This window comes from Mastigoproctus giganteus, chromosome 12 (assembly GCF_048544385.1).
Source record: "Mastigoproctus giganteus isolate SK-2022 chromosome 12, ASM4854438v1, whole genome shotgun sequence".
In the NCBI taxonomy this organism is placed as follows: domain Eukaryota; kingdom Metazoa; phylum Arthropoda; class Arachnida; order Uropygi; family Thelyphonidae; genus Mastigoproctus; species Mastigoproctus giganteus.
The window spans coordinates 129,161,677-129,180,901 of NC_143586.1; the positions used below are offsets into that span (position 1 = coordinate 129,161,677).

General features: G+C 38.9%; 1 protein-coding gene across 1 annotated transcript in view; it reads left to right on the top strand.

The window, feature by feature from the left end:
- The first annotated feature begins 587 nt into the window (after positions 1–587).
- Positions 588–19,225, top strand: part of LOC150077413 (uncharacterized) — a 166,626-nt gene continuing 147,988 nt past the window's right edge. The window contains exon 1 of the mRNA XM_090386319.1: positions 588–1,147. Coding sequence (XP_090242445.1) covers positions 994–1,147 — 154 coding nt within the window. The 5' untranslated portion in view covers positions 588–993. The remainder of the gene's footprint in view (positions 1,148–19,225) is intronic.

Below are 19,225 nucleotides of genomic sequence, written 5' to 3' on the forward strand. Positions count from 1 at the left end.
ATTTGGTGGTGACGGGCTCGAACCCCGGTCTAATCAAGAAGCATGTGCTACGCACTGCTGCTCCTTCCCACCTGGCTACGGAGGCGCCCAGGTCCACGGTTGTAACGAGTTAATATTCGGTAATGTAAAATATGAGCAGTTATTTTCAATTACTCATTAAGAATATTATGAGATTGGTTATTAAGAAGCGGGGGAAGTGTGAGGGGGGCGAACTGAGGAAAGGTTTCGGTTACCGACAAATAATCAGACTCAAACTGGATTTATTCGAATGTCAGTCGCGTGATTGAGACGGTTTCGTATAATACGATATTCTTGTGTTCCGTTTCCTCAAAGCCCCTGATTGAGTGCTTTCACAGACTCACTCCTTCGATAGCACAGCATACCTGGAATAATATGTCCTTGTGCTTTGAAACGACAGTCGGTGGTGAGAACGCTCAGCATGCCTCTCTGTGAACTTCCAACTTGACAGACTGGTCTGTAAAGTCTTAGAAACTCCGAGGCCTTCTTGCTTGCGGAGATACTATAGAACTGGTTCCTCATTGGCCTGGAAACCGTTGTCATGGTAGCACGTGCCGCCGGGAGATAGGGTCAGTCAAAGCTCAGCCCGTCGAAAGGTGCTGCTGACACCGGACGGCGAGCAATTTTCGTGGCATTTCTTAGTAAGCGTGTGTTACTTCTACGAAATCATTCCGCATTTTTCCACCCACAGGTGCATGGAAGGATAGCTAATAACTGCAATTCGGCTTCTGAAAGAATTAGATTTCAACTCTTTGTTTGTGGTTTCCAACTCTTTATTATAAGACGCACGTGCGGCTTCTTCGTTATCTGTTCAGTCCGGCAATTACAAAGATAAACAGATGAGGGTGATGTTTTGTCATCATTTGTGCTTCCTCCGAAACTCGGTGGATGTCTGTCATTAACAGGAAATAAATCCCCCCCCCTTCCTCCCTAGTCAATCACTCGAAGACGCTGTCTTTCAGTCGCACAGTAACCATGCGGAGGTTGATATTAGCTTTCTTAGGAATCCAGGTGGCGTTGCTGGTGAGTCAGATAGTTACTCTAGCTGCAACCTACTGGACATCGTGGGAGCTCCGATTTAACTGGACTCAGACCATAGGGGACATAAGTAGGGGACCAGCTTCTGATGGTAAGTTTAATTTATTTACTTTTCCCCATCCCTCCAAAAGATTGTTTTGAACCAGAAAATTCCCATGTATATGTTGAGAAGTGATGATCTTATAGCAAGCACATGTCGATTGAGCTATTTTTGGCCGTTTACAATTTTGAGAAGACAACGCAAGCCATCATGAATCAGCTTGTTATGTTTGGAAAATTGCACGTGTTTCGGTTTGTGTATGTGCTCTTATAACGAATCAGATTTTTCCCGCAAAAAGTTTGAGAGCACTATCTTGGATCTTTGTCTGGCCGTTTTCAAATCCTAAAACAATTAGATTTGCGGAAGGGGATGCATATAGGGTAGTAGTAGTGTGTCCACGAGAGTAGTACAGTGATTATAATCACCTTCTTTTCCAAACGGCGTGGAAAAGACCGCAGTTTTTTTGTTTTGTTTTTTTAACTGTGGCTGAGTTAGTTGGTCTCAGACGTGGACAGCAAGGTTTTTTCCTTCCTGGAAATTCGGGTTTTTTGTCCAGCAAAACAAGTAAATCGACACGCAATTTATGGACATATTACACATGGGCAGATGAGTTAGTTATCGGGTGGGCTAATGTGGCACTTTACTTTTTACTTTACTGTAGTGTGGAATACGGAATAGTGGCTAAGTCATCCCTTCTTAAAGGCTTAGGCTCGAATCCCTTTAATAATGCGAGAAGCTTATTGAAGCCTTCTCAAGCGGGACTGAGTTGAAAGAGGATGGATTTTTTTTTTTTTTTTTTGAGAATTCCCAGTTTGATTCTTTTTTAAATACTGTAAAAAGACAAAAGAGCAACAGAATATAAGCACCAATCTGATGTTCCAGCACCCGGAAAACTTCAGATGTAAAGAATTATACCCAGATTTATTTATTTATTTTCAAGGACCTGCTTGTGATGGTGAAAGTATTTTATTGCTGCAAGTCTTCATATTTCATATTTTTATATATTTATATGGACCATATTTTATTTCCTTAAAATTCTTTAGTTGCTATAATTTGGGAACACTTTTTTGTTGTAATTTTTGTTATAATTTTATGGATTGTTTTCAACGATTTACTAATTTGAATTAATGTAAAATTATTTCAGTACATGTTTTTCGTTAATTTTACGAATTTTCCTTTAATAGTCCAGTGAACAAATTATATTTAGCCCCTCAGCTGGATTTTTGAATAACGAACACTTCTGAAAAAGGCCGTTTATATCATCATGGAACTGAAGACTAAAAAGTAATTACGATGTGAAGTGGTGTGGTGTTTTTTTTTTTAACCTCAGAACGTATATTTCGTATTGGTCTCCAATAAGAATCATACTCGAGTTTTACTTAGCGCAGTTTTAAATGCATCTGTAAATTACATTTAAAATATATCTCACCCTATAAATTACTGACTTGCATACAGTGGTTTCGACTTGTGTATCGTCTTAAATCTTTCACTCAACCCTGTTATTCGTTGACTGTTAATTATAAGAGCAGATTATAAATTTTCTGGGTCCATAGAAAATATCCTTTCAATTGGCCTTTCTAAGAAGGTATACAGAAGAAAGTTTTCGAATAATGACTATGTAAATATCAATTTACGGGCGCTGGACAATTGTTTTATTTGTCTAGGCCTCAGTTCGACCTTTTTTTTTTATTTAATGACATAGATACAGAAAAGGGACTCAAAAATAAAAAAAAAAGATCAAGTGCATTCCATATATAGTAACGTTGGAAAAACGTTTTCATTACTATCTGCATAAGTTAAAAGAAGCACGCAGAATATGCAGCAAATCGGGACATCAGCGACCTGGTGGATATTTCAGGAGTTTGCTAACTTTCTTCAAAGGGAAGCTTTTTCACTTACCCTGGATGAACACTTTCCCATTTTAATAAAAAGGTTCACAGTATGTATATTTCGTGATGCTGTTAACCACTTTGCTACATTACGATTCTAAATAAATTTTGCATATTGATATTGCGCCCATGTATTACTGATTTCACTACTGTTTGCACTTGACAAGAAATCAACAGGTCCGAAGTTCCAAAACAACGTTATCAATTTAGGTTTCTCATCCTTACAGCTATTCAAGAGTCGTTGCTAAGTGCTATCCAATTAAAAGAAAGAAAAATAAAAGAAAAAAAAAATGACGTACCACTTGCGTTATTTGCTTGGAACAAGGACAAGAAAGAAACGTATTAAGACGAATTTTTACGTCACGTTTTTCTGGGATTAAATGTTCACATACTCTTTTTATCAATTACTACCATTCCATTGAAATCTTCTTATTTTAATTTTCTGGAATGTAATCTTAAACGTGAACAGAAATTCTTCCTTACAATTCATACCTGTTTCGTGATTGCTGAAACAATTTCAGCTCATCATAAAATTCAATACGATTATACCACAGATAACGTACCTATTTACGACCTTGCTTACAGTTGATTTTTAAACTTTAAAACATTCGTGCGCGTGCACACGTGCGTAATTTTTTATTCGAATTTTAATTTCATCAATGAACCGCCGAAATAAAAATAAGTGAAATATATGTTAAAATTTAAATCAAGCAATGAGTTCTACAATTTTTTTGTATAACCGTTGAAATGTGAACATTTTTCATAATAACATGGATTTTTCCTGGCTTGAGTCAGAAAAGATCCGATAACGAGATGACAAAACATCATCTTAGTTATAATCTGTCTCGTTGCTTATAGTACTATGGATGATGGCCGATGCTTATTTTGGACGGCTTTCGCGACTTCATTCCATATATACACTCTGTATGATTGAGAGCCCAGATGTGTTGGCCGTCGTAGCCTAGTGGTCAGGCGCGCGGGTGCGTAAGTACACGTGCCTTGAGTGACTGGGGTTCAAGCCCCGGTCACTCAAGTGACTGCTGAATACGGTTTCAGACTGCTGTTTCTTGTATTCTGTCTATCTTGTGAACTCCTCTGATCATTTGGTCGTCCCGGAGTATAAACAGAAAATTTATCCAAAGGCTATCCTAGAATGGATACCTCCTGGAAGAAGGAGAAGAGGAAGATCTAGGAGGACATGGATGGAGTACGGGAGTGCATGACATCCCGAGGCTTAACCAACCAAGACACCTTGAACCGCACTTTATGGCGAGAGAAAATTCCTACTAAAAAATAACTTGTAGGCTGAGGAAACCCATTGTAAATGGAAACACTCCTCTTGAAGAAGAAGATGATTGAGAGCCTGAGAGTTGGCTGCTAGTGGAGTTGGGCTTTCTTCCGAACGTTCTTTATTGAAACGAAAATGCTTGTTGAAAAAGTCGTCATCCCTGGAGAAACATAGGAACATTAATGGTGCACAAAGTTTGCACAGTTCAGTTGGTCTACATCCAAGGGACATCCTTTCCCCCGTCTCAAGAACATCGAGAATTTTCACCGAAACATCCAGACAATGACACCTCAGCTGCCAGTCAGCATTCTCTCTGCCATGCGGAATTGACTAATGTACCCTTTCCACCTTTGTTCATAATGTGCATAAGAGAACGTTATTCATGCTACTTTTTGACCAGTACAATTTTTGTCAATTACTGAGGGTCTCCTCGGGATAATCCTGTTACCGTGAGTTGCTGTTTCTGCGATATTGGGTCATTTCGTTTTGTGGTCACCCGTTTGTATTTTATTATTATTTTATTTATTTATTTGTTTATGATTTTTATAAAATAAATTATGTTGATGTTTGTGGGAGGGATAAGTTATTATTTGTCTTCTTTTTGTTGTTGTTTTGATTTCCACCCTACTGAAGTCACAAGCCCACAAAATGCAAATATAACTGCAATTCATAGAAAATTCTAGATTCTAGGATGTGTAAAGCAGGTGTTAGAAGACATTAAAGACATTTATATACAAAAAAATTACAAACCTTTAATGAACATTATATACAACATTTACAAAAAAAAAAACTATATATGCATATCAATTTCTATATATAAAAACACTATCTCTCCCTCAGGACTAATGCTCGAGGTCGTTCCATTTCCGTTACAAATTATCCACTTTACTTTGTATCAATTGTATCTTACATATTATGAATCATCAATGAATATCCAATCATTCTCATCTATTACTATTTGTTATCGCTTACATCAGTAATACGCATTACAACTCTTATTATTTTGTTAGATCTCTTAGCTTTTACCACTGAAATGTATTAAAACTGGTATACTCTTACATCAGTAATATTCATCACAGATCACTCATTATACCTTAGTTACTCCCTTCATTCAAGAGGTTTCTAAATAAATAAAATTTCTTTCTCTACAAACCTTTTCTGTCAAGTTATCATTTGTCGACACCTTGTCTAAATTAATGATACATGTTAACATATCCTCGGCTTACTAGCTCTATGATTATATTTCTTTATTAATTCTTTTACACTATTTCTCTCTTTTTATTACCTCTTTACCACTCTTACGTTATTTCATAATCATTAACATTCATAACAAATTATCTCAACCTTAGTAACTAACTTGGCTATTTCAAATTGAATTTTCTCTAGAAAACACTATCAATCAATTTCTTACAGAGTTTAGATTATGAGTCCATGAGTTCGCGGGTTCAATAAAAAAACAGGAACAGACTTACGTTCCGAAATGTCCCTTACTTCCAATTCCCTTGCGCTTAGGCTTCCTTCGTAGCAGACAGGCTTAAGTTCATTTCTTGGGTACTCTGATTTTTTTCTTTCCGTGGCAGACTGTCATTCTTTCTTTTCTTGGCTCACATATCTTCACAACTGGCCATTTCTCAACGGGCCGGACCCTAGACACAAGTGTAGTCTCTTACACGACAAAACTTCGGAGGTACAGCTTGCGATTACGTTGCCATGGATGCCGATCACACTATAACTGCCTTCCGATGCCGGACAAGGCTTTCTTTCTGTTATAATTTGTTATTGTTATTTAGGAGCATTAGCAACTAAGGCCATATTGCTCCGGGATATGCGGTGGTCATTCCCTGACCTTTCCGCATCCTCCATATTTGGTGGTGACGGGCTCGAACCCCGGTCTAATCAAGAAGCGTGTGCTACGCACTGCTGCTCCTTCCCACCTGGCTACGGAGGCGCTCTTTCTTTCTCTTCTTGGCTCACATATCTGCACAACTGGCCATTTCTCAACGGGCCGAACCCTAGACAAGTGTAGGCGCTTACACGACAAAACTTCGAAATATCTGCACAACTTTCAACGCACATGTTTCCCACTCTTCCATACCTCCAAAGAAAAATATCATCTCTTTCATTACCAGTTTTTTTCTTCTTCATCTTGCTACCACGAGATGTGAACTCCGACCACCAAAAAATCTACTTCCACTTCAACCCGCAAACTCACGACTTTCTTCCCTTAGATCACAGAGAAGTCAGATACAGAGTGGACACTTGCTCAATTACTCCCCCCAAACACTCTTTTTCCCTCAAGTTTGGAACGCCTCCCCTACGGACTCGCAACCAATCCCCATACTCAGTTTAATTTTTCATTCCTTCCTATTTGCTAAACATCTCACCACAGCCGTCTCCCTAGAGAACAAACCAACCCTTCTCTAGAAATTTTTTTTTTTTTTTTTTCACACGTCAATATTGCCCTTTCATGTTTGCCGGTCACCTCCAAAACACTCAGTTTTGTGTTCAAGTATCAGCCACCCTGAGCCGTTTTCTTTTGACACGAACACTGGATTTCCACTATTTCCTGTTTACTTCCTAACTGTGGCATAGATCAAAAGAGACGCTTCATAATTCAGTTTTTACTGTCCTATTGTTCTTGCCCTCAGCAACCCTTTCTCGACTGTTCTCAAATGGAAACTCTCCCTAGTGCTGACCGCCGTCGCTGTTTATATTACTCGAAATTACTTGTTTCCATTTAGCCGCTATTTAACATATAAAACTAAATATCCAATCTTAATACTTACTATCTTTAACTTAATACTCCCTTTCCATCGTCCTTCCTGGATTTATTTTAGCAGAACAAATATTTCTATTATATTCGTAAGATCTAGATCTTACACCGTTGTTGTCGTTGGCTTCAACTCCACTGAAGTCCTGGGCGGACACAAATCGCAACTCTGACTTCAGTTTTCAGAAAATTCCAAACTCTAGGGTGTGTAAAGCGGTAAGTTAGAAGAGCATGAAGACGACACAAAATTTTCATAAATAACAAATTTTTAATGAGCCTTATATAAACAAAATTTACATATAACGTACAAATTCCAAATTTAAATTTACATATATATATAGAAACTATGATACAAGAAAATTTACCATCTCTCACACACATCATCAACTATTCTCAAATATTTCTCATATATATATATATATATATACGTAATTTACGTTGGTTAACACAACCCTTCCTTTCCTTTTTCCTTGTTAATCTCTCACACGCAATTTATAAATTCCAACTATTGCTTAAGAAAAGGTGCTTCTCTTCCTTTACAGGTTACACATATCACTTTACATCAGTTGGCTTTTTCTTACTACAAATCACCAATGTCTATGAAATCACTTTGATCACTTACACCAGTAGTACTTACAACAAATCAAAACAAATACCGTTATCCACGGTTTGCATTAATTTGCTAATATGTTTTTGAATTGTATAGCATCACCTGAGTCCGCTATGCATTTAAAAATCTGAGGCACTGCCAGGACAGCCGGTCTGAAGCTTATTGGCTTCTCAAACAGCTAGTGGGATCTCTGTTAGCGAACTTACTCCGAACTATGAATAATGTAGTTTGTCTAAGTGAACAACCAAGTGGTGTACGGAAGTTTTACTTCCATTAAAACACGTGACAACTTTTAACCGTTCCTTTTCAATCCCTTTAACTCGGCTGCGTTTGCTCTAGCAGAACTACTTTGAAATATCCCCACGATCAAAAATCGAACACAGTACGCGCATGAATTTTATGACAATGTGAATTTATGAATGTAAAACGTGCGAACCATATCAATTTTAAATTGATAACATCGAGACTCCAATTCTCAAGAGTGGCGAAATGAAAACAGATCTTTTCATATTCAGAGGAACAACAAAATGCACAACGGGACCTTTTCATGATCGAAAGGAGATACAGCATTTTCTTGTTTGTATGCAGGGATTACAAGTCACGGCATCATACTGCAATTATCGAAGCGAACCTTTCTTGCCATCCCTTCTGTCCTGTCCGTCCTTTTTGTGCAGGTGCCAGGATCGTAGAGTATGCAATCACCTGCATACTCTACGATCATCTGAACTAAGAGACTAGTCATTCAACCAAACAGCATAACCCAACAGTTCATTACAGTACACGAACATTACTACATTGATTGGCTTTTGTTGAGTGCAATATCTACACAAATTACACTGTGGTTTTGCCTTAGGTTGGCTGGGACCACTTAACATGATAAATAAATTTTTAAAAAAATGTCTTTTCTGTACAATCTGTGCAGAAAGGGCATTTATAAGTACTCATCCTATTCTGCCTCCCGTATGTGTGTGAGTGGCACTGTGTTCCTGATATCTGTACATTGTCTGCATCTGATGACAACCAATACTTCAAATTCTTCAAATTCATCAAAATTTATTTACTGTACTCTTAGCCTTAGTATACAAGGAAGTATATGTGCACCTGTTTTTGCTCTTAGTATCTCTAACACAACCTGTATATATTTGTGTGCTCCAAGAAGTCCTCCAGTAGGCGTTGAGGCTGCTTTTCAGGCTGATTCGTGTCCCATTTGAAGCCATTCAACAATCAATTTCACATCTGCTTGCGATTACCGGCATAAACTAATAAATAAATTTTATTTGAAGAAAACAGAAAAAACATTAACCAAGGACGAAAACTGATTTTCCAAGGCTTGAATTATCTCCAAGAAATCAGATATGTTTGAAAATTGAATGGGTTCTAAGGTCGGTCCAATTCGAAGTCAAAACTCACTGGGGCGAGGGGGGTTGAAAAGACAAATAATTTCCTCACATAATCTAGATTCGGACACAGATTTTTCTAAATATGTGGTAAGTGGCTTGTAAAATGGCTATTGTTAAAGTTAAAATTCATACGTATTAACTGTGTTTGACTTCGATCATTAATGGTTACGTATATCAACTAGTGCTTTATTTCAACTAGTTCGTTAGAATACCTTTGCTGTTACACAGCATTGTGAAATTTATTATTGCTACTGTTTGCAGCACGTTTCTCTTTTTCAAAATGTATGATTGTGTGATTAAATCTACTGCCCTTCTCACTCTATTTGTAAAGTGCATTTATTCGTATGCTGCACTTTATGATATGTGAACAAAACGTAGCTATGAGGAAACCAGTATCGAAATCGCGTAAGTACCGCACCAGTACCAAACTCGCACTGAGTACCGTATTTCCCCATGTATAAGACGCACCTTAATTTTGGGGCCCGAAATTTGAAAAAAAAAATGTACTACATAAAGGTATTGAACTCAAGTTTTTATTCATCATAAAATTCATACAACTCCTCATAACTTGAATTCAGCACTGTACGAAAATCTTTTCTGAGCCATTTCTGGACAGAACGTGGCAGAACGTAACCTAATATACCGGTAACAAGTGCGAAACAATGAGCGCAAAGACAACAAGCGCGAAAAAGCGGGAAATGCAAGTAAAAAAATCTACAACCACTGTATAAGACGCACCCAGTTTTTAGACCCCAATTTTTTGAAAAAAGGTGCGTCTTATACATGGGGAAATACGGTAATTTGGCTACACCAGAAAGATAGCGTTTTGTTAATGTTTACGTGCGTTTACTTTATCCTTGTATAACAGAGGTGGGCCAAGTTTAGGAAACTTCTTCTTCTTCTTCTTCTTTGGTCCTTAGCTGGCAGCTGGGGGAGGCGGTTGGCCACGCAACCAGTATGCTGCTGTAGGTGCCGCAGGGTTTCGGACTTGCTCTGTGATGTTCTTCCATACCTTACGATCCATGGCTTCAGTCCTGGCCTGGTTAAGGTCGAGACGTCGGCTCTTCAAGTCATCTTCCACTTGCTTGGCCCACGTTTTCCTAGGCGCGGTCCGTTGGATGCTCCATTGGGTGGGTCGTTGTCTCCAAAGGAGTGTGGATGGTATTCTGTTCGTGCCCATTCTACATACGTGGCCAAACCATCTGAGCCTTCGCTTCTGGATTTGGTCGGCAATGGTTGGTTGCAGTTGGCATCTGGCGCGGATGGTATCATTAGTGATGCGGTCGCGAAGAGAGATGCCCAAGATCTGCCGCAGGCATCGCATTTGGAATACCTCAAGTTTGTTCAAATCTAACTTGAGACAAATCCATGTTTCCGATCCGTAAAGAAGAATGGGCAGGATCAAAGTCCGGAAGAGTCGGATTTTAGTCTTTGTGGAAATGTTGGTCCTCTTCCACAGACACCATTTGAGCGAGGCGAACGCAGTGGCCGCCTGTCCAATTCTGCTGTGGATTTCCATGGTGGATGCAACTTTCTTCTCCTGGACCAGCGACCCAAGGTATTTAAAGTCCTGCATTTGCTCGATCTGGACGCCTTCGAGATAGATGGTGGCTTGCGACCCATCTGTTGTCAGGGCCTTTGTCTTACCAGCATTGATCTTCAAACCGTATGGCCGGGCAATGCGGGCAATGTCGTAGAGGATGTCCGTGGCTTCAGCGTCGTTACCGGCAAGGATAGCACTATCATCAGCAAACATCAGGTCAGTCACATAGTGATCCTTGTCATATTGTATGCCCTGTCTGTTTCTGAATGCTTGCCTCATAATGGCGTCGACCACGATGTTGAAAAGCAACGGGGAGGCTACATCCCCTTGGCGGACTCCAGTTTGGATGGTAAATTCCTCAGATAAATCGTTCTGGATGCGCACCTGGCTGGTTAAACCGTTGTATGCAGTTTGGAGGAGTGTGATGACTTTTCGAGGTACATGTTCAACCTCTAGTAGTTTCCATAAGGCAGGCCGGTGAACACAGTCGAAAGCAGACTTAAAGTCAATGAAAACAATGACGGTTCGCTGTCCACACCGGATCCTCTCCTCCATCAGCTGACGAATGGCAAAGATTTGATCACAGCATCCTCGCCCGGGTCTAAATCCTGCCTGTTCTTCTCGACTGGTTTGCTCGCGATGTTTTTGCAGTCTTGACTGGATGATCTTCATAAAGACCTTTCCGATGATGGAAAGGAGGCAGATGCCACGGTAGTTCTTGCAGTCCCGGTTATCACCTTTCTTGTGGATCGGTACGATAATGGCTTTCCTCCATGTTAACGGAATTTGTTCAGTGCACCAGATGGTTTTGAGGAGTGAGTGTAGTCGGCGAAGCAGTACATCTCCCCCGGCTTTGATCGCTTCTGTGGTGACTTGGTCCACTCCTGGTGCCCTGCCATTCTTCAGGGATTGTATGGCTGCTTTCACTTCTTCTACTGTAGGCTCAACATCGACCATGGAGACCTCAGAGGGGTCAATCGAGAGTGCTGTTGCTGGCGGTCCCTGAGGTGGGTCGTGATTATACAAAGCTTTGAAGAATTCACTCCACCGTTGCAGGCGTTCGGATGGTGATCGCACGAAGGTCCCATCAGCATTCTTGATGTTGTCACTAGTCAATTTGGTCTTTCCACTCAGACATCTGAGGGTGCGGTAGAGAGTGCGGTACTCGTTTTTGGATGCCGCCACTTCAAGATCGTCTGCCACTTGGTTCCAGCATGCTTCTCTTTCTGCTGTCATTCTTTGTCGGACTTCTCGGTTTAGCTGCCGGTACCGTTCAAAGTCGACCAACTTTGCCTGTTTCCGTTTGTCCACGAGGTCGAGGCACTCGTCTGATATCCATGGTTGTGTTCGACGTCGGGCAGGTGGACATAGGGGCTTGGCACATTCCAGGATGGCATCAGAGATCTGCTTTTCTTCTTCATTTATATCCTCGGGTACAGCCAGCATCTCGAAGCGGTTGGATAGGGCGATCTGATATGCCTGTTTGTTGGCAGCATTCATTAGCTGCCTCCAGTCCAGCTTGGCTGACCGAGATGATCTTTTTGCATGCCGTAATTTGAGCTGCACCTTAGCCCGGATGAGGTAGTGATCAGATCCGCAATCAGGTCCCCTCATGGCACGAACGTCCATGAGTGATGAGCGAAATCTGGCATTGATCAAAATGTAGTCCAGGATTGCTGAGTCCTTGCCAGATGGATTTCGCCATGTAAGTTGATGTTTTTGAGGGTGCTGGAAATGGCTGTTTCCAATGATCAGGTTGTTAGATGCGGCAAAGGACAACAAACGTAAGCCGTTGTCATTGATCTTCCCATGGCCAAACTTGCCCATTGTTGTTTCCCAACCAGATCTGTCCACGCCAATATGGGCATTAAAGTCCCCTGCGAGGATGATCACTTCTGTCTGCGGAATTGAATCCAGCGTATGTTGGAGCTGGTTGTAGAAGTCATTCTTGGTCGGGTCCAGGCTAGTCTCAGTTGGCGCATAGGCGGAGATAATATGGGTCTTGATGGTGCCCTTGACAGTAAGGACTGCCAGGCGGTCCGATATTGGTTGGAAAGCGATCACACTACTGGTGGCCTGAGCATCGACCATAAAGCCCACTCCTGCTTCTCTTAGGAAACTTGATAGCCGCAAATACAACCGTGAAATGTTTAAGAGTCAAACAAAATTATCTTGCGAGAGGCTTGAAAGAGAAAAAGTGGATGCATATTTAAGCCTTCATTCAAACAAAACAAAAACAAAACCTGGATGTTCACGAGGTTTATCCACATTTCTCCAAGTAGCACTTCAAATGTCAAAGAGTCACATTCACCTCAAATTCCATATGGCGGAGGGGGTCAAACTCTGGCCACACCCCTATGCGCTTTAAAATCGTATTGTCCATTAACTTTTATTACTCGTATTTCGTTGGTAAAATTCTGTATTTCTAAACTAGTTAAGCAGAAAACAAAATTTTCATGTGAAGCAGAACAAATGTATGTACGAATTATGGGACTCCTCCTTGCAAAATTTTATTTGACTCTCTCCTTTCCTAAAGCGGAATTAAACCTTTGGCCGCCAGTCTCTGATTTCGATCACCTTTTACAGCTCGAGCCCAACACTTTTTTGCTTCACGGTTTGGATTAGAAGATTAGTAGGAAACGTCGCCTTAACATTCGCCTTAACGTCGCCATCCATGAATTTACAGGCTCTGACACAAGTCCTCTTTCATCATTCTCCATTCCTTAAAGGTTGTTTATTGTTAGATTTTTGATTCCAAGGGGACATTTTTCATGTCAGATTGTACTCTCAGTCAGTCGGGAAACAAAAACTAACTTTTAGGCCTCACCGATTTAATCGCTCTTCTTTCCTCTCTGGAAGCTCCGTCGTTTTCAGATATGGGCTCTCTACCTGAATATAGAATTCTAAATTTGGTTTCTTCCATTGTCTTATTCAGCGGGACAATGAAAGCTTCACCACTTGCAAAGAGCCCATAAAATCATAGACTATCTTTTAAAATCATAAAATCATAGAAAACCACCGTGTGCTTTTCCAGCAGCCTTTTTACACTGTATCACGAATTTCTGATTGTATGATAATCGTTTAAGTCTTTTTTGTCCTGAACCACTTCTACTTCCCCCCCCCCACAAGCTTATAAATAATCCTGGTTTTCTTTTGCCAGGTGTAATATATTCGGAAGCATTAAACTTCAGTTGGATTTTTCAGATCATATCCACAACCGATCCAAGTCACTTTGAAGTAGCGGCCTGCCCATTAACCACTTTTTCTACTTTAAAGTCATCAGCAAATTTTGACAGCTTTCCCTTTACTCCTTCGTCATTAAGGAAGGTTAGAAACAGGTGGGTCCCCAAACTGATCCCTGATCGACTCCACTCTAAGGAATGTCCAGGTATAACTTATCTCTACGTTCGGTTTATTTTATTTTATTTTTTTTATTTTGCCAACCCCTGATCCATGAAGAATCTTTACCAATAATCCCGATTTGCTCCAATTTATATACCAGACTTTCATGCGGAACCGTATGAAAAGTTTTATTGAAGTTATGATAAATAATGTAGGTTGTCTCTTACATTCAGTTGTTATATGACTTCATTGTAACAATTAACTTGATCTGTCAAGATTTCCCCTACTCGAACTCAGCCGTGAACCGTAAAGGATACCATTCTTATTGAGATGGTCCTGTACGTACCCCTAACCACAGCCACCATGATCTTACCCACCACCAAAGTCAAACTGCATTTGCCTATCACCTCCTTTCTGGACTGGGGGGATATTAGCACTTTTGCAGTCCAAGGGGATCGACCTGGAATCTAGCTTTCCAATTGGAAGACATAAATAAATAAATAAACAAAGTTTCTACTCCAGGGTCAGAGGAGTCAACAAGTTAGAGAGAGAGAGAGAGTATAAGAAACAGCACCGTGAATTACAGTGCCTCTTTTGAGTTTTGTTGAATCTGCAATATACCATTAAATCTCCCTCCTCTGACTTTAAATTTTAGTCTCAGATGAAATTACTGGGGGCTAGATCTGAAGGGTATAAAAAGTTGGGAATCAGGACCTTGTTCTCGGCTATAAGCTTTTTCCTCCAAGTCAAGGCTCGCAAGATGTGATTTTTGTGAATTGTATCTCTATTTCATACAACATTTTCATTCTGATCTGATCATGGACAGAGGTCAGCCCATTTTTTGTTTCGTAAACCACTAAAGTTTAATGCTTGCTCTTCAAATGGATTCACTAGCGTTTTTCCAAGTTTGTAACAGAACGTGTTGCAAATTTGTTGTTCTTTCCATTCTGTCCTCCTATCCTTGTACAAGACAGAAATGTCAAAAGATTACTGAACCCGATCTTACTCAGGGGCACACAAAACAACGTTGATGTAAGATAGATGATTGGGGTTGGTGTCAAACTCCTTACTGAGGTATGCACTATCATCACCTAGCAACAATAATCCATGCAGTCATCTCTGATAGAGTCAGGGAACTTTTGGGTAACAATTCTTATATCCGAGAGTGATTTGGTGATCAGCTTACACGTATTGCACATGCCACAAAATAGAAGGCTGCCCGGGGTATTAACTGCAAAAGTTGATTACGGAGACTGCTTTGCAATAGTTTTTTTTGAATTCTCTGAACAGTATTCAAATGAAATAAAATTTCATTTAAAATAAATAAATGTGTGTGTGTGTGTGTGTGTGTGTGTGTGTGTTTTAGGGATGCTTTTTCACCTGTGCAACTTTTGATTGAAACTGTCAGTGACTATAATTAGACTATCATAAATTACTTTTTAAATACTATCGATTGATATCCACAATGTTATTCAGTTAAAATTAAATGTTATTCAGTTAAAATTAAATACGAGTATGGGTATCGATGTAAAGTTGCTCATTTGCTGCAGTATGCCTGTTGTATGAATTTAAGGATTTTGCCATCTCTGTCGGTCATCTGTATGCCCTTTTGAATCCTTATTCATTCCTGAAATTATTTAATGGAAATGAAAACGACGCTTACCCTACCCGCATGAGTGGCCCAACGTGACATATTCCTCTGCAATCTGTTAATACCGACATTAAACATGGCACCCTAAAATAACATATAAATCACCATCCCATTGGATTGTTCTGGTCTGTTTTTACAGAACGTGTCACGGCACTCTTGTCTGGATTCTATAACATACTCAAATACTTTCTTGACACAAAGTTCGTTCGTGTTTGCTAGTAGCCACGTCTTCTCCAAGACGTGATCTGTCGCCTGGAGCGCTATCAAATTACTTGGAGAGTGTAAAATTGCATTCAATATTGGCGAATAGATTAAACGCTTTATAATATAATAGCCAGACTACGCATGACACGTTTTATCAAAATTTGCAATGTATTAAAGCAAGTCACATTTAATGTAAAATTCCATACTTCTGGATTCATCCGAAAAATTGATTTCAAGTAAGTTATGTTTAATATCAACTTGTAATATTTCGTTAGTATGAATCGAAAAGATCGTGTTAACTAGGTAATAAGGTGTCATGTTTTGACATCTGAGTGGCACACAATTTCTGATTAATGAAACGGGCAAAAGGAAGTTACTTCTCAGCCTTAAAAAAAAAAAAAAAGAGGGGAGGGGGAATGGGTAACAAGAAAAAAGCATCTGATCATCTGATTCTGTGTGCCACCTGGACTTAAGTAACTATTGCAACTATTTTAAGAAAAATTAAAAGTTTCGCGTACTGTGCACAAATACATATTATCCCTCCAAAATGCATTCATTTGTGCGGAAAGGAAATTCAGTTTTCTGACGCACGCGTGAGAATGAACCGTCATCTGTTTTGCTATTCAGTTTGCCAATTTTTATTTTCTAATCAAAACAAAGTTGACGCTTCACGGCCTAAGTTTCCCAGTCGCTAATCGAAACAGGAACTTCAAAGTAGTTCCATTAGCGCTAGGTTTGGTGTAAAGTCAGATTTTATACTGGTTTCTTCCTCTGGACATGCTTTTTTTTTTTTTTTTTATAAATCAAATAATTTAACAGCAAGCATTGCGAAAATTAGCGCTGTACTGATGTTTTTTTTTTTTTTTTTTTCAAACAACACTTCGTAGATTAAGAATAATGGTTTTCATAATGAACTTATAATCAAAATGTAGCAACCTCTTCTGCGAACCCATGGCAGCACACTCCTACCTATGTCTTCCTGCGACCATATGTTAATTTCAAATTTAATTTTACTGCATTGAACAATATTTAAGAATAAGAGCTCTTTAATATATTAAATCCCTTCAGATGTACAAGCCAGTGGCTTACGTTAGAAAATAAGTTTGACTATTACTTTAGGGATAACAAGATTAACAAAGATAATAAAGAATTCGATTATAACTTTAAGTAACGATTAAACGTAAGAAGCTTGGCAGTATGTGGAAATACTATTAAGTAAGAAAGTTTGATAAACGACACAACTTCATCACGTGAAATATTTAATAGTACAAAATGATTGATACAATTAAACCCAATAACTAAATAAAACTGGCTACGTTTTGGAATTCTATATTAAAATCCGTTTTTAAATCTGGATTTTTGGTTTAGGAATCTTCTCACCAATTAATATAGGAGAGAGAGGCCTAATTGTACTACACTAAGGACACATTAGCCACAGAAAATCTGTAGCGGTTGTGTTGTCCCCTACAGAATGTAGTTTTTGATTTTATGATTTATAAGTTGCCAAGCAACATAATTATGTGCAACTCATTTTCAATTTAAAATATTTTTACTAATTAGACCAGCGTTTCGCAAACTTTCTGAGCCCACTCCTCCCTTGACCTGTGAAATTTTCCCGGCGCCTCCTTTGAAGTAAAACATCCATAATTATGCAATTTCTAGTTCTTCGGCAAAACTAGAGTTTCTCCTATTGTGTGTGGTTTTTTACATTTCGCAATTCTGTAAGAAACTTGGTACGACGCTAGCAATGCATTTGATGGAACAGAAACTATTTTTTTGAAGGTTTGCTTTTGTTTATTAAACTCATGTATATATTTTTTTATTTATATATGTTATGTTATGAAAATTACATTTCTGTTAAACTTTTCGCGCCTCCTTTTGCAGTAGTTCGCGCCTCCCAGTTTGGAAATCGCTGAATTAGACCATTTATTTTTAAAATCTGACAGGTAAATATCCAAAATCTTGATATGAATCCTAACCTGCTAGAATTTATCATTATTTTTTTTGTCAACTTCTGACGTTGAGGTCCCACTAGGTATGTTATTAATGTGCAATTATGGATAATTTTTCTACATGCTATTGTAATTCATTCTGTATTTGGAAAAAAAAAATGATTAAAAAATGGAACAGAAAACAGGACTCGTTGCAGGTTATATTAAATACTGCATTTCTAGTTTATCCTAACTGCAAGTAGGGACGGGAGAGGTAATGGAGAGGTTCTAACAACTTATCTTTACTTAATTTTGATAACATAACATAGCATAGCAATCATTTATTGCGCAGCTGTGTATTAATTTATTACCTCCTAATTTATTATTACTATACACTGACTATTTATCATGTGAGTCTTATAATTTCATAACTGTAACCCCATAATTGATTTGCAAATGATGTAGGGCTCCGCAAGCATCCTGCTCTCCAGGGGCGAGAAGGTAATCTCAAATTGAATAAATAAATAAATAAATAAATTGATTCAGTCTTTAATTGTATTGTTAATGCTTTGATCCTGTTATCGGCAATAGTGTAGTGGCCCACTCATCATTGTAATGAATGCTGTAATTATGAGCGAACACAAACATTGCTGTAGGTCATTGAGCCTCCCCGAGACGATTAATTTGGCCTCTGAAAATAAGCTCATAAAACTTCCTTCCGACTTCACGGGCTTCAAATCCAAGTCGTCCTTTTTTTTTTTTTTTTTCATGCGGTGTGGAAGGACAGCAGTCAGAAATACAGTACCACCTGCGAGATGCTTCATTATCCTAGGCGCTTGCAATGTCTCCTCCATTGCCTTGTTTTCTTTACGAAATGTTCAGGTCACCCCATATCGTAGCAGCATCTCGCTCTCATAATTGTAATTGATGTTGGTTTGTGAGAATAAAAATGCGATAGTGTACAAACAATTTGACAAGTTTTAACTCATTCATTTACAAAGATATCTAACAGTTAAGTAACATCCAATCATAGGAACAGTTTTAATACAGTATTTGTTTCAATATAAAGTCAAGAAAAATCTAGAATCAACGAAAGAATCAAGTGAAATTTAAAATTCTATGAAATTAAGAGAAATCTAGAATTCAAAGGCATGCCACGAAACTTCGGTAAGATGCAAATAAAGACGTAAGCAATTGAAGGAAAAAGTGACCATTCTTTTTAAATAATATATTTCAAAATATACATGTGCTAACAGGAAATGCAAATATGGCAACGCCTGTAGTTCCTCTTGGGTCAAAAAGACCTTGGAAGAACCCCAGTTTTGGCCTCAACATGCCCGCAGCAACAGATTTGTAAAATTCCAGACTGTAGAAAATATCTGCTAGGGATGGTCACGGGTTTAAAAATTCGGTTAATTGCGGTGTAACTTATGAGAGTCATCTAATTTATGATATTCGGTTGGCGAAGTGCGTCGATTCGTCATTTGTGAAAATTCACGCT